Source organism: Schistocerca americana, chromosome 1 (assembly GCF_021461395.2).
Source record: "Schistocerca americana isolate TAMUIC-IGC-003095 chromosome 1, iqSchAmer2.1, whole genome shotgun sequence".
NCBI classification, from domain to species: Eukaryota; Metazoa; Arthropoda; class Insecta; order Orthoptera; family Acrididae; genus Schistocerca; species Schistocerca americana.
The window spans coordinates 465,327,025-465,353,547 of NC_060119.1; the positions used below are offsets into that span (position 1 = coordinate 465,327,025).

Here is a 26,523-nt window from a genome sequence, read left to right on the forward strand (position 1 = left end):
AATCCTCACCAACACATTGTACAAAATCTGTATAAGTGAAGGAAATTAAATATAGAATGCAACGTTTATATAATAATTTGTGGTAATGAATTGCATCAGTTCTTAAAAAATCACAGATGTGTAAGAGTAAATAACTCTTCAAAAAATAGAAACTGGTATCTGGGTACAAGGTAATCAGCTACTTTCTGATTTGCTACGACTACAAATTCTACTTCAAAACATGAGTTTGAGAGATCTTTCATTTGCGTTCACCTGGCAAACAATAAAAATTGATGATCATTGTGAATTAAACCAAAAACTGTGAAAGGTGTTGGAATCTGATGTGGGAGGGGGGGGGGGGGGTGCTTTTGTCTGTGGCCAATGGCAGTTTAATTGGGTTGAATAGACCTCACTCTCCTTTTTGCAGTGCTGATGTCACTAGTTGGATTTCGAATATCGACTTCTGTGAGCGCTTGCGAATGACTCCTGTGTGAACTGTGTGCATCTTGATTATTCATTTCCTTTGCAGTGTGTGTTGTATTTGCTCACTATGCCATTTTAAAGCAACGGCCCATTGAATATATCACAAATATGTCACACTTATCACTAAATGTCAGTTAACAAGGCATCAATGAGGCTTCACGAGCTTTTATGATAACTAATGCACAGTACAAAATTCACACGAGTAAGCTGTAGCATAATGCATTGTTGGCTGAGTTAGATGTTATAAGTTCACAACTCGCTGCATGCTAATTTTTTTCAACTTAGCGCTGTTATCACATTTTGGAGCTTGGTTATGATTGTAATATGATATGTTCTGCAATATTTGATATTATTTAATATTTCTGTCTAATTACACAACAAAGGGTGAAATAAATATTTCCAAATGTGTGGTCATTTCTGGGTGTGTGGTTAGGCAGGAACCTAAGAGGACAGCTTACCTGTGAGTGAAATGAACAATAATAAAATTCATATTGTTTCTTGTCACAAATACTTCATTATTTATTTCCAAATATGTGGTGATTTTTGGGTGTGTGGTTAAGCAGGAATCTAAGAGGACAGTTTAAATTGCCACAAGTGAAAAGATGAGCAATAACATTCATATTCTTACTTGTCACAAATATTTTGCATGTTGCGCTACCACAAACATATATCTCCAAGGGTTCTTGTTACGACTGAGGTTCTCCTGTCACTAGCACTTTCATAAACATCAACTTGACACTATAGCAATAGACAAATCAATAGCCTCATTCCTGGTCACCTTCACAGTGCCACCACATCACAATTATGTCAGTTTCCGCAAAAGGTAGAGTGAAACATACTCAACCCATCATCACTGTGTGCTGGTGTTAAACATTGCAAGTTGTGTTGGTAATGCCGATCATGGATTATGTTAGTATTTCCTCTCTCACATCTCTCCTCTCTGTAATGGCCTAAAATATTTCATTAACTTCACCACCACCCACAGTGCAAACCATCTGCCTTTTGTGCCACTTACAACTTGTTCAGTCAGATCAAATGTCAACAAGACAAATACAGGACGAAGTCAAGCAAGGTGTCGAGTAAGAATGTAGAATCAAGGTAAACTTTACTTTTTTGATGGGGTCTATGAATTCATGGTGTAGAATAACGAAAAATGTAAAACTGAAGTTCCACTGTAATAATTTCCCTCCCAGTTCCACTTGCAAACAGAGCAAGGGAAAAACGGCTGTCTGTAGGCCTCTGTATGAGCCCTAATTTCTCTTACTTTCGTTGTCCTTAGGCAAAATGCACATGGGCAGCAGTAACATCATTCTGCAGTCAGCTTCATGGGCCGGTTTTCTAAATTTTCTCAACAGAATTTCATAAAAGAAAAATGTCTTCCCCCCAGATTCCCACTCGAGTTCATGAAGCATCTCCGTGACACTTGCGTGTTGATTGAACCTACTGGTAACAAATCAGGCAGCTCACTTCTGAACTGTTTTGATGTCATCCTTGATTCTTTTTGATGTCATGCTATAAGGACTTTGAAAAACTCAGAGTGAAAAGGGGCAAACCTCCAGGAACATAGAGCTCTGGAACACATGTGGAAAAAAGACATCTGTCTAAGCAATATCTAACAAAATAACTGAATCATGAAGTCTAGATACATTTCTGTGGTTATTTTATTGAAGGTTTGCCCGTACAGTGATTTCATGGTAGTTGTCATTTAAATCTGACTTGTTTATATGCCCATCTAAAGGCTCTTAACAAATTGTGCACATTCATTAGTATATTTATACATACTTTTTGCTAGGAATATCCCCATGTGTATCTTTTTTCTCTTCACTCCAGTGTATGCTGGCATTTGTGTGTTGCATTTAGGTAATATCTCGCGATTTGAGTTTCTGTTAAGTGTGACTTCTGTCTAACATTTTTGTTTACACATGTCTCATGTACACATCATCAGAGGCTGCATTCTTTTTATAGCATATAAACTTACTACTTCTCATAATATCCATTTAGTTTTGCATATGGTACTTATTGTTTTTGCCTTGCTGTAGATATTTATTTGACCATGAGTGGAATCTGTGGGAGTTATCGTATGAAAGTAAGTAGTGCGAGGGGAGGGGAGGGGAGGAGGGAGGAGGGAGTATGTTGTGGGGAGAACTATGGGGAGGATTGAGGCCCTCTCCTGGAACTGCAAAATAAGCAGCAGAAATATATTGATAGAAGAGCAGCAAAAGGTAGGTCTGTGCACTCCAGACACAGATCGAGCTAGGAGAAGGTAGTAGTGACGGGGGTGCTTGGGAAATGGCAGTTGGTACGAAGGCTAGTGGGAAGTGGAAGCAATCTGACAATTTTATTGTGTCTCCCAGCAACAGGTTCCAGCTGCCAAAGCTGAAGGGATAGGAGCTTAAGATGGTGTAGGAAAAATTAATAACTGCAGCTGTTAGAAAGTCCTCTCAGACACTTAGAATTTCTCAATTCTTGAAAAAAAGCACTGCAGTAATCCATCGTCCCTAGATTATTATTACAGGTATACAAATATAGGAGAGTATTGCTTGCAGCAAAAAATCATTTGATGACAATATCTAGGACAGAAAATAAAAGTGACGTAATGTGGGATGTCTTAAGACAAGAAATTGGGAAAGGCAGGCACACGCTTAATAACACAATTCCCAAAGATGGAGGTAAGATAATAGACAACTCTCAGGAATTGGCATATTTTGTGAACGACTATTTTTTGGTGTTGTGGAGAAATTTCAGCAAAATCTCCCAAACGCACACGCAGCAATGAAAATGGCCTACACAGTAAGCACAACAGAACTTGAAGTCGAGGAAACAAAACAGAATTTAAAACTCAGCACCTACAGATTAAGTTCCTTTTGCTTTTCTGAATGAGTGAATACAAGCACACAAGCACCATGAACAAACATAATATGTGCATCCTTCAGTTCTGGCATTTTTTTCAATTGTACCATTACTAAAAAATGGTAATGCAGAAAGTACTGAAAACTTCAGACCAGTTTCACTACTGCCTCTTTCTCGAAAATAAGAGAATCTATTATATTACAGGATAGACTAATGAGTTACATGAATAAATACAACCTGTTTAACGGAGCACAGTTTGGTTACCTAAGTGAGTTAAGTTCAATATTAGCCATTACCAAGTTCACAAAAATGGTACTTGAAACTCTTGACAAGAATGATAGCATTTCACACATATTCTTAGACTTGACCAATGCTTTTGACATTGCTGATCATAATACAATGCGTAAGAGGAACAGCAAACAAATGGTTCCAGTCTTACTCCAAACAGAGTGCAGAGTAGCATGTTCTGCTCTTTGGGTTTTATCACCTGTCTGCAACAGCCCATGTTTTGCGGTGACATACTATGACTGTGTACACTCAATTTGTGACTGTGTAATTCTTTTCTGGGGACTGAAGGCACGAAACATGGACACAATTTTTAAACTACAGAAAAGAGCCATGCGAATAATAATTAGAGGAAGCAGTCAGACTTACTGTAAAGAGCTATTCAGAGACCTGGGCATCCCCACTGCACCAAGTGAGTACATCTACCAATCTAGTGCTTATCAGGGATTACACGCTAAATATTCAATTATGAGTTATACACATAATCATGGAACAAGATCCAGTACGAACTTACATTTTCCATGGAAAAACAAACAAAAAGCTCAAAACACTGTTTTCTATCAGGGAATAAAGTTGTATAATAAACTGCACAGGAAAATAAGACACATTACCAAAACACATCCATTCAAAAAGGCAGCTAAAACATTCTTCATAACTAATGCATACTACACAAAGATTGCTTGCAGTACTCAAAAAAAGTGGGGTAATAATGAAAGGCTAATTACAACAGCCTTTATATTTCAATACATGACCAGAGTTTACTGCTTTTGCAAAGAATTCATGTGCCCGGATCTACAGTGCACGGTAGTAATGTCTTGCTGACAGTTTTTTTTTTTCCTTCTTTTTCCCCTCAGGTGGGCAGAGGGGAGGACAGAAAGGAAACCTGGAGCATACTTGAACATTGGTGGCTCAGGAATTGGTTGTCCAAAAAGGCTGGAATTATTGATGACCCAGAGGTCATCACTGGGTATCCTCTGTGGTGGTGATGCGAAAAACTATATTTTCACATTTTAGCCTTTATGAGTAACCAAACAGTAATGTGTGTTTCCATCTCTTATCACTCCTTTCAGCTCTGGCTACAATTTTTGCAACTGAAAAATGTGCCAGTCTTCTTGAACTCAGAGGAATGCAAGGCATTATACTTAACAATGAAATTATGCCTAGTAATGCATTTTCTTGCTTATTGCAGGCATGACAAGGAGAGGTACTGTGTCAAATTATCAGAAGCACATTATGATGCACCTGAAATTGCTTTCTCATGAAAAAGGAAAAGTGAAAAATTCCCATGAGAGTCCAAATGTCTAATGCATACTTCTGCAGGTCTCACATTATCACATTACTAAATTACTAAAAAAAAAACATAAATTTCAATGAAGATTTTTTAACTGATATGTGATCAGCATACTCTCAACTGTCCATGACCACTGCATGACGAATATTCTCCAAATCTTGAGGTTAGACCAAATTACTGCGTTTTGAAACTCTAAAGTACTTTCCTTAATGCTCTATGGACTGTCACAAATGTCCAAACCACTTCGTGAATGCTTCATGGTAGGTTTCTTTCTGGAAACTTTGGGTACAGTGGAACCTCACTTAGCAAGCACCTCCCATAATGTGCAAAAGAAATCGTTAAATAAATGACTAGCTTAAAGAGCCATGTTTTGCAGAACGAGTGATGACAATTTAGTGTGGAATACCAGCCGTTTGCACACAGCATGGGAAACATTCAACAATATAAAAACCTTTCATTGTCAGCAGCGACATATGAACAATGTCTTTAGTATGTACTGCAGTCTATGTTTAGCGCTCTATCTGTTACCAATTTAGTGATCTAAACTTGTGTTCAGTGTTTTTCTGTGTGCAAATTTTAATAATCTTCATAGAAATGTCTTGGAAGATATAGTCACAAGAAGACAACCCGACGAGAAAGAAAATAACTTTAGAAATAAAACTTAAAATCATTAAAAAATGCGAACAGGGTGTGAACGTTACTGATTTAGCACATACAAACAATCGATCTACATCAACTATTTGCACTATCCTCAAGAACAAGGACAAGATTAAGGAGATAAATTCTTCAAAGGGAGTGACAAGAGTATCTAATCAATTGTTTCATATTCTGGACAATGTTGAAAGGTTGCTCTTTATATTGATAAATGAAAAGGAATTGCAAGGTAACATTATTAACAAGAACATCATTTGTGAGAAGGCAAGAATGATTTTCGCTGCCCTCATTAAGACGACGCCAGTATCATAACTGGCTGAAGAAGTATTTAAAGGAAGCCATGGGCGGTTCGAGAAGTTTAAGCGAAGAACCAGCATCCAGTGTTGAGATCCACGACGAAGCAGCCAACTCCGACACAAAGGCAGCAGAGAACTTCATCAGCAACTTCAAAAAGCTCATGGATTTTGAGGGTTATCTGCTGTAACAGGTTCTAAATTGTGACGAGATGGGTCTATTCTGGAAAAAGACGCCGAAGCGTACATTTATAATAGCAGAGGAGAAGACATTGCCCAGTCAAAGCCAATGAAAGACGGTCTTACACTGCTATTCTTTGTCAATGCAAGCAACTCCATCAGCCTTCAAGAAATGTAAAGTCCAGAAGAGCAGATTAAATGTGATACGGAGATCCAAAAACAAGGCTTGGGTGAGACGTGATCATTTCTGTGATTGCATCAATGAAGTGTTTGGTCCTTCAGGGAAAAAATATTTGCTTGAGGAGTATCTGCAAATCTATGTCTTGCTTGTTATGGACAACACTCCTTCCCATTCTCCAGGCCTACAAGACCACCTCCTTGAATAATATCAATTATCAAGATCCAATTTGTGTGTCCCAACACCACTCTGTTACTTCAGCCAAAGGGCCAGCAGATTATTTATAACTTTAAGAAGCTCTACACTAAAGCACTCTTCGAGCATTGCTTCGAGTTGACTGAAGCTACCAATCTCACTCTCAGAGAGTTTTGGAAATATCACTTCAACATCATCGCCTGTATGATGATCGAAGAGGAATGGGTAGGGGTTACCAAGAGAACTTCATTTCTGCTTGAAAGGACCTTTGGCCAGAGTGTTATTGTCAAATGTGACTCTGAAGCAATTGAGTTGGTACCTGAGGAGCCTGTGGTCAGAGAGATTGTGTCTTTGGCCAAGAGCATGGGACTATAAGTGGATAACAATTATATCGATGAGCTTGAGGAAGATAACAGCCAAGAAATGACCACTGAAGAGCTTTTATGGAGTTGCAGTGTGTTTCACAGCAGGAAGTTGTGGAGATGAGTTCAGAGGAGGAGGAGGAGGAGGAGGAGGAGGTGGTGGTGGTGGTGGTGGTGGTAGCAGCAGAGCAGCAATCTTGTGGTGCAATAAGAGAAATGCTGGAGACATGGGAATCGGATGCATCATACATTGAAAATCATCACTCCGATAAAGCAGTGACTATGTACACTACAAATTCTGACGATAATGCTGTGTCGCATTTTTGTCAAGTAATGAAGCAACGGTTGAAACAAATAACTACAGACAGCATCTTAGTAAAAAATCATAGTTATACACTGAAGTGCCAAATAAACCGGTGTAGGCATGTGTATTCAAATACAGAGAAATGAAAACAGGCAGAATACGGCGCTGCAATCGGCAATGCCTATATGAGATGACAAGTGTCTGGGGCAGTTGTTAGATCTGTTACTGCTGCTACAACGGCAGGTTATTAAGATTTAAGCGAGTTTGAATGTGATGTTACATTCAGCACACAAGTGATGGGACAAAGCATCTCCGAGGTAGCGACGAAGTGGGGATTTTCCCGAACGACCATTTCACAAGTGTACCACGAATCAGGAATCCGGTAAAACATCAAATCTCTGACATCGCTGCAGCCAGAAAGAGATCCTGCAAGAACAGGATCAACAACAACTGCAAAGAGTCATTCAATGTGACAAAAGTGCAACCTTTCTGCAAATTGCAGCAGATTTCAATGGTGGGCCATCAGCAAGTATCAGCTTGAGAACCATTCAATGAAACATCATCGATATGGGCTTTTGGAGCTGAAGGCCCACTTATGTATCCTTGATGACTGCATGACAAAAGCTTTACACCTCGCCTGGGCCCACCAACAGCAACATTGGACTGTTGATCACTGGAAACATGTTGCCTGGTCCGATGAGTCTTGTTTAAAGTTGTATTGAGAGGATGGATATGTATGGGTATGGAGATAACCTCATGAATCTGTGGACCCTGCATGTCAGCATAGGACTGTTCAAGCTGGTGGAGGTTCTGTAATGGCATGGACATGTGCAGTTGGAATGATATGTGACCCATGATGATGTCAGATATGACACTGACAGGTGACACATACGTAAGCATCCTGTCTGATCACCTGCATCCATTCACGTCCATTGTGCATTCTGATGGACTCTGGGAATTCCAGCAGGACTACGTGATACCCCAAATGTCTAGAATTGCAACAGAGTGGCTCCAGGAACACTCTTGTGAGTTTAAACACATCTGCTGGCCACCCAACTCCCCAGATATGAACATTATTGAGTATATCTGGGATGCCTTGCAACATACTGTTCAAAAGAGATCTCCACCCCCTCATACTCTTATAGATTTATTGACAGCCCTGCAGGATTCATGGTGTGAATTCCTTCCAGCACTACTTCAGACACAGGCCTGAGTCCACGCCATGTCATATTGCGGCATTCTGCTCGCAGGGGCCCTACACGATATTAGATGGGTGTAGCAGTTTCTTTGGCTCCTCAGTGTATATTGTGAATAATAAAGTACATAATCCTGTATGAATAATTTTCTTTGAATAAATGGCATGAATAACATAAAACTTTTACAACCATTTCTGCATGGAATGCATTATCTTATTTTACCCATGTAGCAGCACATAAATTGTTCTGCTTAATGAGTGTTCACACTATGAGTAAGATTCTGGAACGTATTATGCTTGCTATGCGAGGTTCCACTGTACACATCACAGACAGATGTAGCTGCTATTGGTGTTTCCAATCAATGAGCATGGGTGGTTTATACCACTTTGAGGAACAGAGAACTATCCTACAGAGCTATTTTTAGAGCTATAGCATGGATAAGGAAATATATGTACCTGAGACTCCTCACGCAGAGAGAATGTTTTAGCTACGAGGGGATCTGATGCATTATTATGATGGAGCAAGATCCTGGGCAGATCTGGTTTTGGGCATTTCTCCTTAAAGTATTTGAAGAGACTGGCATTTAAATTCAAAAATAAACCAATCTGAAGTTCCTATCTTATCTTCATCCACAACAGTGGCAACAATGTGACCAGCTGCCACAAAGCATGTCCATACCATTACATTAGAACATCGATTATCCGAACATCGGTCAACCAAACGACCGCTTAACCGAACTGTGTACTCGCTCACACCTGTTACTCTCCCACCCTACCGTCCATCATCCCCCTCACGCCCAAACCAAGTTTCCCCACAGCACACTGGGCCACCGCTGGCAGAACATTGCTTCTAATGGGGCCTTCACAAAGCGCTGCTGACTGGCCAAGCCACCAGTCACTGTGTTTCAACAATCAGCACACTTCTGTCGGCTTGGCACTGGCAGTAGAAGTAGCGGCAGTATCAAAGCTGTTCACAGCAACAGCTGCGCCAGCTTAGAGTTGAGGTGTGCCACTCCGCGCAGTTTGAAGGATTGCGCCCCCCCAAGAAGAGCTTCTCATGGTGCAAACAGCCACCTTCTGTTCTCTGTTACGACCATTTGTGTGCTGCTGTGTGAAGAAGTGAACTTGATGATACAAAATGCTTAAACATAAACATGTTGTCCTTTCTATGAGGGACAAGTACGAGATTGTTACAAGGTTAGAAGAAGGTGAATCTCAACCACTTCATCCAATTTTAATTTTGTATACTGTGCATATTGTTCATGCAAAATGCGTATGTAATATGTATATATTTTTGTTTAATAAACTGTGCCACATACTATATATTCCTACTGAAGTTGCCTTTGTATGTTACTTTGTAATACTAAAAGAGATGCCTGTTTTTATGAATAAATTTACTGCACAGTACTTCTTTTTGGCAAATAAACATGTACAGTTTGATTATCCGAACAAACTAGTTTTCCGAGCACCCATGTCCCCCAATTACTTCGGATAATTGATACTCTACTGTATTTTGAACATACTCTATGGTATTTTCATTTTTGCTCAACAAACTTGTTCTGAGGAGACCCCTCCATGCACACTCCCAATTTGTTTCAAGGTTGAATGGTACAACCATGTCTCACCATCAGTTACAATATAAACTAATACTCCAACTGCCCATCACTTGCTGACAGAATGCACATGAAGGGGCCTGTGTAAGGGTTAGACTGCGCACACTGAAGTAGGGCATATCTTCTCACATTTCCCACACTGACGTAGAGGATCAGTAAGCACACTAACTTTGACTACGGAGGTTCTCAAGCAGTGCTCACATATACAGTATATTGGCTAAACATGTTTTGACAGTTCTGTCACCCTCAATGTCCCAAACAACTTCTTAGCTGATGGCTGCATCGGTGTGTAGTAGGAGTATGCATCTCCTCAGTAGATCCTCCAACTACACACTGACGCAGCCATTGACAAAGAAGTTCTTTGGGATATTGCAAAGGACACAACTGTCAAAAATGGTTTAGCCAATAATATATGTAGCCATTGGCTGATAACCTCTGTAGTTGAAGTGTATGTCTTTTGCAACTGAAGACTCGCAAGAATGATTTTGTACAGTGGATGCCAACAACCCAATCACACAAGTAATGTTACACTAATACGAACGGCAGTTCTTTGGAATACAGCCGTTTAAGAATGAAGGACAATAGTTCCATACATGATCTGACTGTATCAATAAATGTTAAAATAAAAAAGCAACCAACAGAAGCTCTGTGAAAATTTGTAAAAGCTGTGTTCAATTACACAAAGTGTGTTGGTGTTACAAATCAAGTGACAGTCTTACAATACAGTCAACACAGCATTCAAAATATTTTGCAAATAATAAAAATTTGTGTGCTAATATGTCATTACAGTGTCATAAATGCAAGGAACAATGTACATAAACTGTCACAGTTTTTGAAGTGTTCTTTGATCTGATCTGGTGATTTGTAGCACACAGACAGCAAAGACTACAAAAATCTGAACAATCTTAGGCTTTCGGTACTCATTCCCTTATAAAGAAAGAAGTAACACATAAACAGGATTAGAGATGGAGAAGCACTTACTTTTTTAAAATGTTGTAATGTATCTGGACTATTTTCACACATTTCTGTTATGAGAGTAACTCCTGTGATTAGCACCCCTGAAACACAGAGAACAGTTTTGAGAGAGCAGTTTTGGGTTGCAAAAAGTAAATGAATCTTCCTACCCATTTTCACATTAAAAATTTTGTAGCTAACTTTTCTCGCAGATGACAGAGGTGTTCACACGGAAGTAAATCCTTATTTAATGTTACAGCACATATCCAGTAATGCAGCTCTAATACTGACATGCACACAAAATTCTAACACAGGAAACTATAATATGAGTAACGTCACCTTTTCCTCTGCAAACTCTGAGATGTGCCTAGAATATTTCACATGTTCACTCTTTCTAAGGTCGAGTGCAACTTTGTGTGTGTGTTCCTGTTAAATACTCAACCTCAATATAGTAATGAAAATCTATTTACTTATTCACCCTTTTCATTAATCATAAAAAACTGGTAACACATTTCACTCCAAATGACAGAAAATGTTGAGGCAGAATGCAATATGGAATGTTACAGGTCATCATTAACAAAACAATTTTCTCCAAACGATCAAGAAAAATAAGGCGAATACCTAAGTTGTAAAAAATGTTCAAGTGAAAAACTATTCTATCAAAACCATTGGTAAACACAAACATGAAGTTACACAAGGGAAATGAAACCCACAGGTCTTCCTTCATGTGTAAGTGAAAACTTCACTATTTATGAACTTTATAAATGCTACTGTCAGACAATCTCTCCTTTGATTACAGACATTTATATCTATCTATCTCTCTAAAAAGTTACCCGCTTCTATAACCAAGGTCACTAATTCACACCTGTGTGGTGCTATTTTCTGGTGTACATGAGTTCGAATACTGCTGCTGGATGAAATTTTCACTGCCAGTAAGAGCAGGAGAGATAGTGGTGGAAAGTTTTTGATCACCAGTCTTTGCACCAACGTCATGGATTAAATTCCAAACCGCTACTCAGTGTCCGATGTAGACACTCGGTGGTCCACGTGGTGCTTTTTGAGAGGATTAGGCTATGTCTTTTTTGACTGTACTGCCTACTGAACTATTCCTTACTGTGTCGGAAGGACAGACTCAGCATATAGGAAAGTCAAAACAACCTTTGGTGACATTAAAAGCAAGGGTGATAACATTAAGAGTGCAACGGGAATTCCACTGTTAAATGCAGAGGAGAGAGCAGATAGGTGGAAAGAATACATGAAAGCCTCTATGAGGGGAAGATTTGTCTGACGTGTTGGAAGATGAAACAGGAGTTGATTTGGAAAAGATAGGGGATCCAGTGTTAGAATCAGAATTTAAAAGAGCTTTTTTGGAGGACTTAAGATCAAATAAGGCAGAAAGGATAGATAACATTCCATCAGAATTTCTGAACTCATTGGGGGAAGTGGCGACAAAACGACTATTCATGCTGGTGTGTTGAATGTATGAGTCTAGCGACATACCATCTGACTTTCGGAAAAGCATCATCCACACAATTCCAAAGACGGCAAGAGATGAACAAATGAGAGAATTATCACACAATCAGCTTAACAGCTCATGCACCCAAGTTGCTTACAAGAATAATATACAGAAGAATAGATAAGAAAATTGATGATTTATTATATGACGTTACTTTGGCATCAGGAGAGGTAAAGGCACCAGAGAGGCAATTCTGATGTTGTGGTTGATAATGGAAGCAGTACTAAAGAAAAATCAAGATACATTCATAGGATTAGTCAAACTGGAAAAAGCGTTCGACAATGTAAAATGTTGCAAGATGTTCGAAATTCTGAAAAAAAGTAGGGGTAGGCTATAGGGAGAGAAGGGTCACGTACAATATGTACAACAGCCAAGAGAAAATAATAAGAGTGGCTGACCGAGAACGAAGTGCTTGCATTAAAAAGGGTGTAAGACAAGGATTTGGCCTTTTGCCCCTTCGGTTCAATCTGTACATCGAGGAAGCAATGATGGAAATGAAAGAAAGGTTCAGGAACGGAATTAAAATTCAAGGTGGAAGGATATTGATGATACGATTCGCTGATGACATTGCTATCCTGAGTGAAAGTGAAGAGGAATTACATTATCTGCTGAAAGTAATGAACAGTCTAATGAGTGCCGAGTATGGCTTGAGAGTAAATCAAAGAAAGACAACGGTAATGAGAAGTAGTAGAAATGAGAACAGCAAGAAACTCAACATCAGGATTGATGGTCAAGAAGTAGATGAAGTTAAGGAATTTTTCTACCTAGGCAGTAAAATAACCAATGGCGGATGGAGAAAGGACACCAAAAGCAGTCTTGCAATGGCAAAAAGGGCATTCCTGCCGACAGAAGTCTACTAATATCAAAAATCGCCCTTAAATTGAGGAAGAAATTTCTAAGAATGTACTTCTAGAGTACAGCATTGTATGGTAGTGAAACATGTGGAAAAACCAGAAGAGAAGAGAATCGAAGCATTTGAGATGTGGTGCTACAGACGAATGTTGAGAATTAGGTCGACTGATAAGGTAAGGAACGAGGAGGTTCTGCGCAGAATCGGAGAGGAAAGGAATATGTGGAGAACACTGATAAGGAGAAGGGATAGGATGATATGACATCTATTAAGACATCAGGGAATTACTTTCATGGTACTAGAGGGTGCTGCAGAGGGCAGAAACTGTAGAGGAAGACAGAGATTGGAACACATCCAGCAAATAATTGAGGACATAGGTTGCAAGTGCTACTCTGAGATGAAGAGGTTAGCACAGCAGAAGAATTAGTGGCAGGCCCATCAAACCAGTCAGAAGACTTATGACAAACCAGGTTTCAACCTCTCCCTTTCCTTCATCTATAACAACACAAACCCATCATTACACCGTACAGGTACTCATCAAACCCATTCACACTCCACACATACCAGGTGTAGAAGTACAAAACCAGAATTTGGTTGCAATAATTACATGTCTTTTGTTTGAAACTGATAAACAATATTGTATTCAAAATTTTCTCCATTGCTATTTATACATTTCTCCCACCTGCCCGGCAGGCTATGAACGCCACGCCAAAAAAACAGTTCTCCATTTGAAATGACCCAGTCAACAAGCCATTTTAGTACATGTTCATAAGAGTTGAAGTGTTGTTCAGCGAGAGCGTGTCCCAGTGAGGCAAATAGAAGATAATCGGACGGAGCCAAGTTTGGAGAATAAGCCACATGCCCTAGTATTTCTCAACTGAACATCTCAATTGTTTCCCTAACCTATTTTGCTGTGTGTGACGGGGCATTTCATGGATTAATATGACTTTGTGTTGCCTTTTTCCATATTCCGATATTTTTCACGTAACGCTCAATTTAAATCAAACATTTTGGTAGCGATCAGCGTTAAGTTTCACCACGTTTTAGCAGCTTATAATAGATGACACCCTTTTGATCCCACTAAACACAGATCATTGTCTTCTTTCCAAAACAATTTGGTCTTGCAGTGGATGTCGATGGTTTGTCTGGATTCACATGTGATTTACGGTGCTTAGGAATCTCAAAATATATCCATTTTTCATCACCTGTCACTATTTAATGGAGAAATGACTTTCTTTTGTATCTAGTAAGCAAGCATTTCACAAGTGGTCTTTCATTCAGTTAATGAAGATCCCATTTTCCCACCTTCTGCACCTTTCCCATAGCTTTTAACTGAAGAGACCTTTCCCATAGCTTTTAACTGAAGAGACCTTTCCCATAGCTTTCAACTGAAGAGACCTTTCCCATAGATTTTAACTGAAGAGAATTGGCTTTCTGCATAACATTCAATCGAGTTCCTGTTGAGTTTCAGTATCATCTTCATCTAATAAGACCTACAATTCGTTGTCTTCGAACTTTTTTAGTGGTTTCCCAGACTCGTCGTTTCTCACATCAAAATTATCACTTTTGAATATTTTGAACCACTGGAAAAACTATATTTTCCGAAGAACTCATTCACCGAAAGCTTCGACAAGCATTCGATTGATTCTGCAGCAGTTTTCTTCAAATGATAACAGAAAACCAGTGCTGTCCGGAAATTGTAGTTCGTAGGTACAAAACTCGAACGGTTACGCTCGTTGGTTGGTTGGTTTGTTTGGGGTATAAAGGTACCAAACTACAGGGTCACCAAACTTTTTCCTGACGCAAGCAAGGCTCAAGGTACAAAAACACCCACAGTACGTTTGAGAAAGTAAAAAGGGGAAAAGGAATGGTCTGGGCTGGCTGATCACAATAATAAAAGAGGATGAACCATCCACTGTGCAACACATTAAAACGTCCACCCCAAAAAGACAAGGTAAGGATGAACACGTGTAGGGAAAAGACGACCACCAAGCCAAACAAATGCAAGGAAAGGGTGACAGAGTTAAAATGGAGAGAGACTGGCGGCCTCGGAGAGAATGCTAAATGCCCGCCCTTGTCACCCAACACCGAAGGTAGGGTGCTGGGAAAGTTAAAAGTCTGCTGCAGAGGGGCTAAAAGTGGGCAGTCCAGCAAGATGTGGACGACAGTCATATGTGAGCCACAGTGACACCAAGGTGGGTCCTCGCGACAGAGGAGGTAGCCATGTATGGCCAATGAGGAGCCAGTAGAAACCACAGGGTCCCTGCGAGAGGCCCGCATGGAGGACTTCCACGCATTCGCAGTCTCCTTAATGGCATGCAGTTTGTTGTGCGTATTGAGATTATGCCATTCCGTCTCCCAAAACTGAAAAACCCTGCGGCATAATAATGCTCACAAGTGAGTTATGGGGAAGCCAATCTACAGAAGCGGTTTCCGTGTAGCCTGTTTGGCCAGCATGTTGGTAAGTTCATTTCCTGGGATTCCGACATAGTCTGGGGTCCACACAAACACCAATGAACGACTGGACTGTTCCAGGGCATAGACGGACACCTGAATGGTCACTACCACAGGATGGTGGGGGTAGCACTGGTCGATAGCTTGTAGGCTGATCAAGGAGTCAGTACAGAGAAGAAACGACTCGCCAGGTCATGACTGCATGCGCTCAAGAGCATGAGAAATGGCTGCCAGCTCTTCAGTGAAAACACTGCAGCCATCTGGCAATGAGTGCTGTTCAGTATGTCCTCCATGAATGTATGGGAAGGCAACGTGACCATTAGCCATGGAGCCGTCAGTGTAAACCACTTCATGGTCCCAGTACATGTCAAGAATTGAGGGGAAGTGACAGCGGAGAGCCGTGGGGTTAGCTGAGTCCTTAGGACCTTGTGAAAGATCCAGGCGAAGCTTCGGACTAGGTGTACACCATGGGTGTGTACGTTAATGGATCTCCAGTATAGATGGTAAAGGCAAGGACTCGACTTCAGACAGAAGAGATTGGATGCGAACAGCAATCATAAGCCCTGACCTGGGCCTCCAATGTGGGAGATGAACTGCTGTGGGTGGGAAAAGAAGACAGTAATTCGGATGCTCAGGAGAACTACGAATGTGCGCAACGTAACTGGTGAGCAGTTGTGCATGCCTAACCTCCAATGGAGGGACTCCAGCCTCCACCAGGATGCTGGTCACCGGACTCCTCGTAAAAGCTCCCATTGCCAGCAAACGCCACAGTGGTGCACTGTGTTGAGTAAACGCAATGCTGAGGGTGCCGCCGAATCATAAACCAAACTCCCATAGTTAAGGCGGGATTGAAGAAGGGCTCTGTAGAGCTGCAGCAGTGTAGAGCGATCTGCACCCCAGTTGGTGTTGCTCAGGCAGCGGAGGGCAGTATGCCAGCAGTTCCACTTCAGCTGATGAAGATGAGGAAGCCACATCAATCGGGTGTCAAAAACTATTCCTAAGAATCAATTTGTCTCCGCTATAGTGATTGGATCGTCATTAAAGTAAAGTTCTAGTTCCAGATGAACGGTATGCCGCCAACAGAAGTGCATGACACACGACTTCGCAGCTGAAAACTTTGGAAGCCGTGGGCTAGAGCCCATGACTGCGCCTTAGGGATGGCTCCATTTAGGCACCACTCAGCAAGACCCAGTACAGAAGGCCCAGTAAGAAATGCGGTAGTCGTCTGCATACAGAGAAGGTGGGACGGTCAGCCCAACAGCTGCTGCTAGACCATTAATGGCCACTAAAAATAGAGATACACTCAATACACAGACCTGTGGGACCCCAATCTCCTGGATATGGGGGGAACTATGGGAGGCACCAACTTGGACACGAAAAGTATGGAGCGCCAGGAAATTTTGGATAAAAATCGGGAGCAGGCCCTGGAGACCCCACTCATATAATGTGGCAAGGATATTATGTCGCCATATCGTGCCTTAAGGTTTTCGTAAATCAACAAAGATGGCAACCAGGTGTTGGTGTCTGGAAAAGGCCGTTCGGATGGCAGATGCAAGAGAAACTAGATTATCCTTGGTAGAGCGAGTCTAGCGGAAACCGCCCTGGCATGGAGCCAGTAGGCCATGTGACTCCAGGACCCAACACAACCATACATTCTTACAGCTTACAAAGAATGTTGGTGAGGATGATAGGCTGATGGCTATCTACATCAAGCAGGTATTTGCCAGGTTTGAGCACTGGAATGATGGTGCTTTCTCACCATTGCGATTGAAATATGCCATCGCACCAGATCTGGTAGAAGATGACGAGGAGATGTCGCTTGTAGCCGGATGAGGGATGTCTGATCATCTGACTGTAGATCTAATCTGCTGCAGGAGCTGTGTCGGCGCAATGTGCAAGGACACTGAGGAGCTCCCACTCTGTAAATGGAGCATTATAGGGTTCTCTGTGACGTTCAGTGAATGAGAGGGCTTTCCTTTCCATCTGCCATCTGAGGATGTGAAATGCTGGGGGATAATTCTCTGACGTGGAGGCTCGAGCACAGTGCTCAGCAAAGCGCTCGGCAATTGTGTTAGCATCGGTAGATAACACACCATTGATGTTAATGCCAGTGACACCTGTCGGGGTCTGGCACCCACAAGCACGTCTGATCTTCTTCCAGACTTGGGAAGGTGAAGTATGGCACCCAACGGTCGAGACGTACCTCTCCCAACATTCCTGTTTCCGTCCTTTTATAAGCTGTCGAACGCAGGCACGAAGCTGTTTAAAAGTAATTAGGTGCTCTAAGGAAGCATGCCGCTTATGTCGCTGTAGAGCTCGCCGACACTCTGTAATGGCCTCAGTGATTTCTGGCAACCACTAAGGTACTGACGTTCTTCGGGGGCATTCTAAAGAACAAGGGATCGTGTTTTCCATTGCTGAAACAATCGTTCTTGTGACCCACTCAAGTACCACATCAATGGTACCATGTAGGGGAGATTCGAAGGTGACAGCAGAGGTGAAAGCTTCCCAGTCTGCCTTGAATAAAGCCCATCTTGGCAGATGCCCGGGGTAATGGCACTGGGGGAGTGACAGGAAGATGCGAAAGTGGTCACCACCACACAAGTCATCGTGAGCTCTATAGTGGAGTGGACAGATGGGAGAAGCCTTGGGCTGCAGAGGGATTAATCAGTGGCTGAGTAAGTGCCATGAGCCACACTGAAATGTCTGGGACCCCAGTACTTAAGAGGCAGAAGTTGAGTTGAGACAGGAAAGTTTCAACAATTCTACCTCAGTCAGTGCCACCCCACAAGGAGTTATGGGCATTAAAATCTCCCAAAAGTAGGAAAGGTTTAGGGAGTTGATGCATCAGTGCAGCCAATACGTTCAGGGTACTGCACCATCTGGAGGAAGATATATGTTGCCGACATTTACTTCATGTGTCATCCTTATTCTGATAGCCACAGCTTCAAGGATGATTTGAAGGGGCACAGGTTCACTGCATACTGAGTTCAGGACATAGACACAAACTCCAAATGATGCACTATTATAGTCGCTATGGTTCTTGTACTATCCCTTACAGCCACGGAGGGCAGGGGTCCGCATTGATGTGAACCAAGTTTCCTGGAGAGAAATGCAGAAAGCAGATGTAAAGCGCAACAGTTGCCATAGCTCAGCCAGGTGATGGAAAAAACCGCAGCAATTCCACTGGAGGATGACGTTATCGTGAGGCTGGGGGAGCAAGAAGCACGCAAGGAGGCAGGTTACACCTCAGGGTCACCTGCTGCCACTGAATGAGTATTTGTATCCATTACTGTTGTGGATGAGGCATCAGTGAGATCCAGGTCCTCAGGGGACACTAAGATCTCCACCTCATCCTCAGGTGCAGAACTGGTTGGGAGCAGGTGTTGGGACCACTGGAGGGTCTGTTTTCTTAGCAGGCTTCATTGTTTGCTTGCCCTCTCGCTTCCCTTTAGGGGCTTGCTGGGAGAACTTCTCCGAAGCAGCTTCAGGCACGGAGGAAGACTGTGAAGCTCTTCATCCAGCAGCTTTTGGCTCCTTTAGCCACTGATGAGTGTGGCACTTGCAGAGACCTTGGGAGAGAGGGTCCCAAGGGACCCTTTCCGCATGAGAGGAGCCAGATGTCATCTGCTTTTGGGTGGGGGGGGTGGGGGCTTGCTCCTAAAGTAGGTACTTCGGGAGCAACGGAAGGAGATTTTCCCCCTACCACCACGGGGGCAGATGTATTCTGGAGGCCCGGAGGGTCCACTGCTCATGGCACAGAGTGGTACAACTGGTACTTGTGACGGTGACGGTAATGTAGCTTCAGCATATGTGGATGTCAACCGAACGGGGTGTAATTGTTCAAATTTACATTTAGCCTCTTGGTAAGTCAACCAGCCCACAGTCTTGTACTCTATGATTTTCTGCTCCTTTTGGAGTACAGTGCAGTCAAGTGAGCAGTGGGAGTGCTGCTCTCCACAGTTTATACACATGGCTGCAGTGAACGTCCGCAGTCTTGACATGTGGTGCTAGAAATGCAGTGGGAAGACATGTACCCAAATTTCCAGCACTTAAAGCACTGCATAGGGGGAGGGACATATGGTTTAATGTCACAGTGGTAACCTATCACCTTGACCTTTTCAGGCAATGAATCACCCTCAAAGCCCAAGATGAAGACACTGGTCTCCTGTAAATGCACTGGATGAAATGAACACCCCACCGTTCTAGATTGGTGTGGATCTCGTTGTCAGACTGCAAGAGGAGGTCGCGATGGAAACAGGAATATCACCCAGCCAGTCACAAGCAAGTAATGCCCAGGATTGGGCTGGGGATGCTGTCTGAATCAAGACTACACCGTTTCTCACCTTGGACAGTGCTGTCACTTCCCCAAACTTATCCTCAAGATGTTCAACACAAAACTGAGGCTTTGTACGTAGAAAGAAGTTCCCATCCATTCTGCTACACACTAAATACCGAGGCGAATACGACTCTCTTCTTTCTGCAGCCCTACGTTCCTTCCATGATGTAGTGAGGGAGGGAGGGAAACAATTTGGGGTCATATCTGTCTGCATTGTACTTGATACCTTCATCTTCTTAGAAACTGCTGGCGCCGTACGGCCACCGGCAAGAGATGACTTAGTCCACTTCATTGCGGGTCATCCGCACTGATGCCACCCAATCGATCAGAGGCTCTCCCCATGGGCACCACCCAGTCACAGCAAAGGCCACCTGGCATGATGGCCATTGTTGGGAGTCCTGATGCCCCAGGAAGACAGGCATCTACGCCTTGGCATACATGTGGAGTTTACAGCTCAGGCAGTTGAATTGCAGGTGGACATGCAAAGCCATGACAAGAGGTTCGATCGAATCTAACGGCACTATGGATAACTCATGCACCACATAAGGTGTCCTTCCCCACATGGCCCGCACTTCTGTAGAATTTGGAAAGTGGCAGGTCAAACAGCTGAATGCCAGTGATCCGCATAATGATGTGCCACACAAATGTACAAAATGATGACTGGAGCATTGTTTGGTATTGCCCGAGATACCAGGTGTCTCATAGTGAACATCAGACAAGCAAAGTTGTCAAGACCAAAGTGGCATCTTCCCTCCACTGCGTTCCTCTAGCCGCATTTCAATGAAACAATGTCTCCATCCAAAGACTGCAAGTCATGTTCAATACCACTTTCCTGTGTGAAGGATACTGCTTGTTATTAGCCTGCACATTCAGCTAACAAGTTGTCAAGTGAATCTGGAATGTGTTCGAGACAGAGAGAGAGAGAGAGAGAGAGAGAGAGAGAGAGAGAGAGAGAGAGGGAGGGAGGGAGGGGGGGGGGAGATAACAAGCAGTTCATCACTGCAATATATTGATTTTAAGAGAAAAAATTTAAAAAAAGGTATTGCTCAATGTATAAATTGAAGGAAACTCATCATGGAAGTACATGGGCCATAGTGAGCTGAATGTGAAAGTTCAGACAGAAGAATAAAGAGAGCCAGTTATCACCATTTTGTTACCAAGTACGATTTGCATGAAGGAAGATTGCTACAAATATGGAAAGACGTGATACACAAAAAATCTGGCAATATAAAAATGTATGGCATTTAGCATGCAACAAGCAGCCAATGAGGTTGTACAAATGCCACAATACAATGAGTTATTCCATGGTATTGTTTATCTCTATTCTGCATTTCACTCTTATCTTCTTTTGTAGCTATTATTTCTTTAACTTCAACCTTTTTTATTATAAAAAGATGGTTAATAACACCATTCATCAATTTTGGTCTTAGCTGCTTGCCCACTATTACTTCTGGATCAAACACTGCAATTTGATTGCTCCTAATCCATATTTTGGACTCATTTAATTCCCTTTGGTGTTTTAATACATACTTTTTCTTTTTTCATTTTCTACCTACTACCTTTCTCTCAAAATGAAGCAGTTTCATTTAGAAAATTATGTAAGCCAAGAGAGAATCATGCTTCTCTAGTTCCTATTTCATCAGATGATACATGGACTCCCATTCTTCTAAAAATATTGTTAGAAATCAATATCAACAGCACGTGGAAAATCTATTGTATTTGTCTGTAACTTCAACTGACATTGCTTTTCCTGACTGTGGACCAAGTAATGACTTAATGGAAACACTTAACAATGGCAGTCAATCTTGCAATATAACACTATAACTGAAGAACACAGTACAGGAGTTTTCACAAATTCCTGTTTCATAACAATTGCTCAGTAATTATTGGGAAAACACTTGAAGATTAAATCTTATGTTTTTGTAAATTGATATTCTCCAATTTTTGTTAATTATATATGTATATAAAGGGATAGAACGATAAATGACTCTTACAACCGGCAGAGGAAAGCCATATTGAACCCAGACCACTACCAAGTTAGTTGCAGCTGGAGAGGAGACTGCACTGTCTGCAACATTGCAAGGTTTCTGTGACAACAGACCACACTTGCCATTGACGGGTAATGCAGCCTTGCAGGAGTATTGCAACCCAATTATGACAGCTGGGGAGGGGAGTTTGGTGGGGAAGGGGATGGAGGGTCACTGACCCATTCCAGACGGTACAATTCGGCATATCACAATATCTGATGTAAATAGCAGAAATCAGTGAAGAGAAGCAGTACTTAAGGATACGCCAGCTTGCAAACCAGCTAGCCATCAATGAACAGCTGAGTAGTTATGTGACATCGAGCCTGCAACATTCAGTGCCATGATGATGATGATGATGCTTATGCCCCAGTCGGGACATAAACAGTGATCATAAAGAAGGTGGACAGCCACAAAAAAAGCAGTCAGACCCTTGGATCTTCGGCAGCAGTGATGTCCTGCGCAACAATATGAGGAAGTGCCTAATTCAAAGGTGTGATGGGGACTGCATGGTTGTTTTCCTATCCTTTCTTTGGCCTTCATTTTTTTGGATACACTGATACTTGGGTTGGTGGTAAGCAGGCAATATGGAGAAGAATTTTTGGTTCGGCAGGTATGGGAGGAAAGGAGGGAACGGACACTTACTAGTGCACCTATTCTGGATGCCAACACTGCTGCACTGGTCACACCTTTTTCACATACGTGAAGGGATGATGTCTTTGTAATTTTTTGATAATTTGGACACAGCTGCTATGTTGGGAACTTGGAGTAATGAGCTGCTGTTGAGCAAGCTAAAACTAGCAAGGGATGCTAGGAAGTATATGACATGCCACAAAAAGTTAAGGGAAGCACAGTCATTTGATATTTTCAGGGAAGGGGTGGAAGACAGATACTGGAGTAAGAATACACTGAGATACTACCAGTACATTTCAAAAGCATGGAGAGTCAATAGAGAATATTGTAGACTGTATCTGCAAAATTAATGTCAACACGTATCAGCTCATAGAAGACGATAATGCTAACAAAGCCATCTTGCAGGAAGCTGAACAGAGAGCACTCGACATGTGTTTATGGCAATTGCAGCCAATATAGTTTCAAAGAGTTCGGATGGAATTCCAAAGTACTCTAAATGAAGCAGTAGAAACATCAGTGCTAGCTGAAACTGATGTGGTCACCACGCTACAGGAAACGGACGTCACATTTAATACAGATGTTAAATATTTCAGACGTGGACATACAGTGCATATGAAGCAGAACAGCAGTGCAGATATGCAGATAGTTTGGACATTTCAAGCAGAATTGCAATGACAAATTCAGAGCGGCATGGAGGATGGGCACATAACAGACCTCCCACCTCACACTAGATGGGCAGGCAACAGTGTGTGCATTGAACAACTCTCCCAATATGAGCTGGCAAAAGTACATAATCAGTAGCAGGCTTTTTTCTGACTGGTTATATACAAGAAATGTTGTGCAAATTTTTATTAGTTACTAGATCTCAGATATCTGTGGCAAGTAAGTGAAATCAAATCTGCCATGCAAGGCATTAAGCAGTGCAGGTGAGGGTCACGTAGATTCAATTGTTCAACGGTAATAGGTTTCTGAGTGGGGGAAGATAAACTTCTGGGTTGCTGTGGAAGTTCTTCCCATGGCTAAAAGTCATTTTCAGTTTAGATTTCCTGCTTTCACGATTACGCAGCAGCAAAACTCATTGGTTCTGTTGCAATTACCACTATTTAAATCAAGAAATGTCTATTTAATGCCAAACATAACAAACAACAGGTCAATCTGGGCCAGTGGTCCATATTTTACAAGGATTTACGAAGTGGATACCATTAGAAGTAGCACCTGAAGGTCATTCAAAGACAGCATTCTCAATCCCTTCTGGTCATTAGCAATATCATCACATGCCTTTTGGCCTGAAAAATGCTCCAGCTACTTTCCAGTGATTATCAGATATGGTGTTGCAAGCATTAAAATTGAAGCAATGCATGGTCTATAGATGATACACTACTGGCCACTAAAATTGCTACATCATGAAGATGACGTGCTACAGTCGCAAAATTTAACCGACAGGAAGAAGATGCTGTAATATGCAAATGATTAGCTTTTCAGAGCATTCACACAAGGTTGGCGCCGGCGGCGACACTTACGACATGCTGACATGAAGAAAGTTCCCTACCAATTTCTCATACACAAAAACCAGTTGACCGGTGTTGCCTGGTGAAACGTTGTGATGCCTCGTGTAAGGAGGCGAAATGCGTACCATCACGTTTCAGACTTTGATAAAGGTCGGATTGTAGCCTATCGCGAGTGCGGTTTATCATATCGCGACATTGCTGCTCGCGTTTGTCGAGATCCAATGACTGTTAGCAGAATATGGAATCGGTGGGTTCAGGAGGGTAATACGGAACACCGTGCTGGAGCCCAACGGCCTCGTGTCACTAGCAGTCGAGATGACAGGCATCTTATCCGCATGGCTGTAACTGATCGTGCAGCCACGTCTCGATCCCTGAGTCAACAGATGGGGACATTTGCAAGACAACAACCACCTGCACTAACAGTTCGACGACGTTTGCAGCAGCATGGACTATCAGCTCAGAGACCATGGCTGCAGTTACCCTTGACGCTGCATCACAGACAGGAGCGCCTGTGATGGTGTACTCAACGACAAACCTGGGTGCACGAATGGCAAAACATCATTTTTTCGGATGAATCCAGGTTCTGTTTACAGCATCATGATGGTCGCATCCATGTTTGGCGACATCGCAGAGAACGCACAATCGAAGCGTGTATTTGTCATCACCATACTGGCGTATCACCCGGCGTGATGGTATGGGGTGCCATTGGTTAAACGTCTTGGTCACCTCTTGTTCGCAGTGACGGCACTTTGAACAGTGCACGTTACATTTCAGATGTGTTACGACCCGTGGCTCTATCCTTCATTCGATTCCTGCGAAACCCTACATTTCAGCAGGATAATGCACGACCACATGTTGCAGGTCCTGTACGGGCCTTTCTGGATACAGAAAATGTTCAACTGCTGCCCTGGCCAGCACATTCTCCAGATCTCTCACCAACTGAAAACGTCTGGCCAATGGTGGCCGAGCAACTGGCTCGTCACAATACGCCAGTCACTACTCTTGATGAATTGTGGTACCGTGTTGAAGTTGCATGGGCAGCTGTACCTGTACACGCTATCCAAGCTCTGTTTGACTCAATGCCCAGGCGTATTAAAGCCGTTATTACAGCCAGAGGTAGTTGTTCTGGGTACTGATTTCACAGGATCTATGCACCCAAATTGCGTGAAAATATAATCACATGTCAGTTCTAGTATAATATATTTGTCCAATGAATATCCGTTTATGATCTGCATTTCTTCTTGGTGTAGCAATTTTAATGGCCAGTAGTGTATAATTGCATACTCCAAACATATCCAGGAGCATATAGCGCATTTACACGAATTTTTTGATCATCTACGTGCACTGTGGTTACCTCTTGTCCAGGGAAAGTGCCGTTTAATTTTACTAGAAATTCGTTTCTTGCACCATTTTATCGGCCAAAACGAAGTATATGGCAGGGAGGAATGTGAACGGATAGAGTTATAAATGAGTCTCTGAACCAGCAGAGGAGAGCCACGTTGAAACCAGGCCACCAGCAAGTCAGTCGCAACCAGCGACAAGGCCGCACAGTCAGTGACTTGGTAATGCTTCCGTTATGACAGGCCACACTTGTCACTAATGTGTGATGCAACCTGCAGGAGTCGGGGGGGTGGGGTGGGGGGTGGGGGGGGGGAATTAACCAACACTTTCCTCATAATTTGGCACTGCACACTAACCAATGGAAACAGTAGAAATCAGCAAGGAGAAGCAATATTTAATGAGATACGAACCAGCCTGTTATTGTTGAACAGCTGGGCAGATCATGACATTGAGCCTGCGCTACTCCACGTCATGTCAATGACGCAGACACTTTTGTCGCAGATGGGACATGAACCACTGCCTGCTGCCTAAGCCTCTGGGTGCCACCATCCTAAGAGTACAGTAGGAGGATGCAGCCATCACTGGCCTCGCCAGAGTACCAACAGAAGACCGCTATGCTCTGAGCCCGGGAGTATGATGTAACCCAACATCCCCATACCCACCACTGCCAGCCATACTCACTATGGCCAGGAAACATGGGTCCCTGGCAACACAGCAATAACAGCTCTGCTGCAGAATGTGCAGCCAGAGGCCGTGGTGACAGGGAGAGACCATACCATATTGTCCATGTTATGCCCGCTAATGATTGTGAACAATCATCAATAAAGAAGTCATTGCAGCCATTGTCGGTCCGTCCTTCCACTGCACAACCCCCCCCCCCCCCCCACACCATCAGCAGAGATGTCCTGTTATACTTAGCAGAGATCAAATGTTAAATGTTACACCCTGGCTCAAACTAATTGTGAGTGATTGCAAGTACATCAGAATGAAGAACCAGATAAAGGTTTCATTTCACAAGTGGCCATTAAAAATTTTTGGATGT

The 26,523-nt window shown here is 42.5% G+C and overlaps 1 protein-coding gene across 4 annotated transcripts in view; it reads right to left on the bottom strand.

Moving 5' to 3' along the window:
- LOC124603490 (AP-1 complex subunit gamma-1) overlaps nt 1–26,523 on the bottom strand; it is a 184,668-nt gene that overhangs the window by 94,007 nt on the left and 64,138 nt on the right. For all 4 annotated transcript variants that reach the window (XM_047136400.1, XM_047136399.1, XM_047136402.1 and 1 more), the window contains one exon: nt 10,844–10,920. In XM_047136400.1, the coding sequence (XP_046992356.1) occupies nt 10,844–10,920 (77 nt within the window). The remainder of the gene's footprint in view (nt 1–10,843; nt 10,921–26,523) is intronic.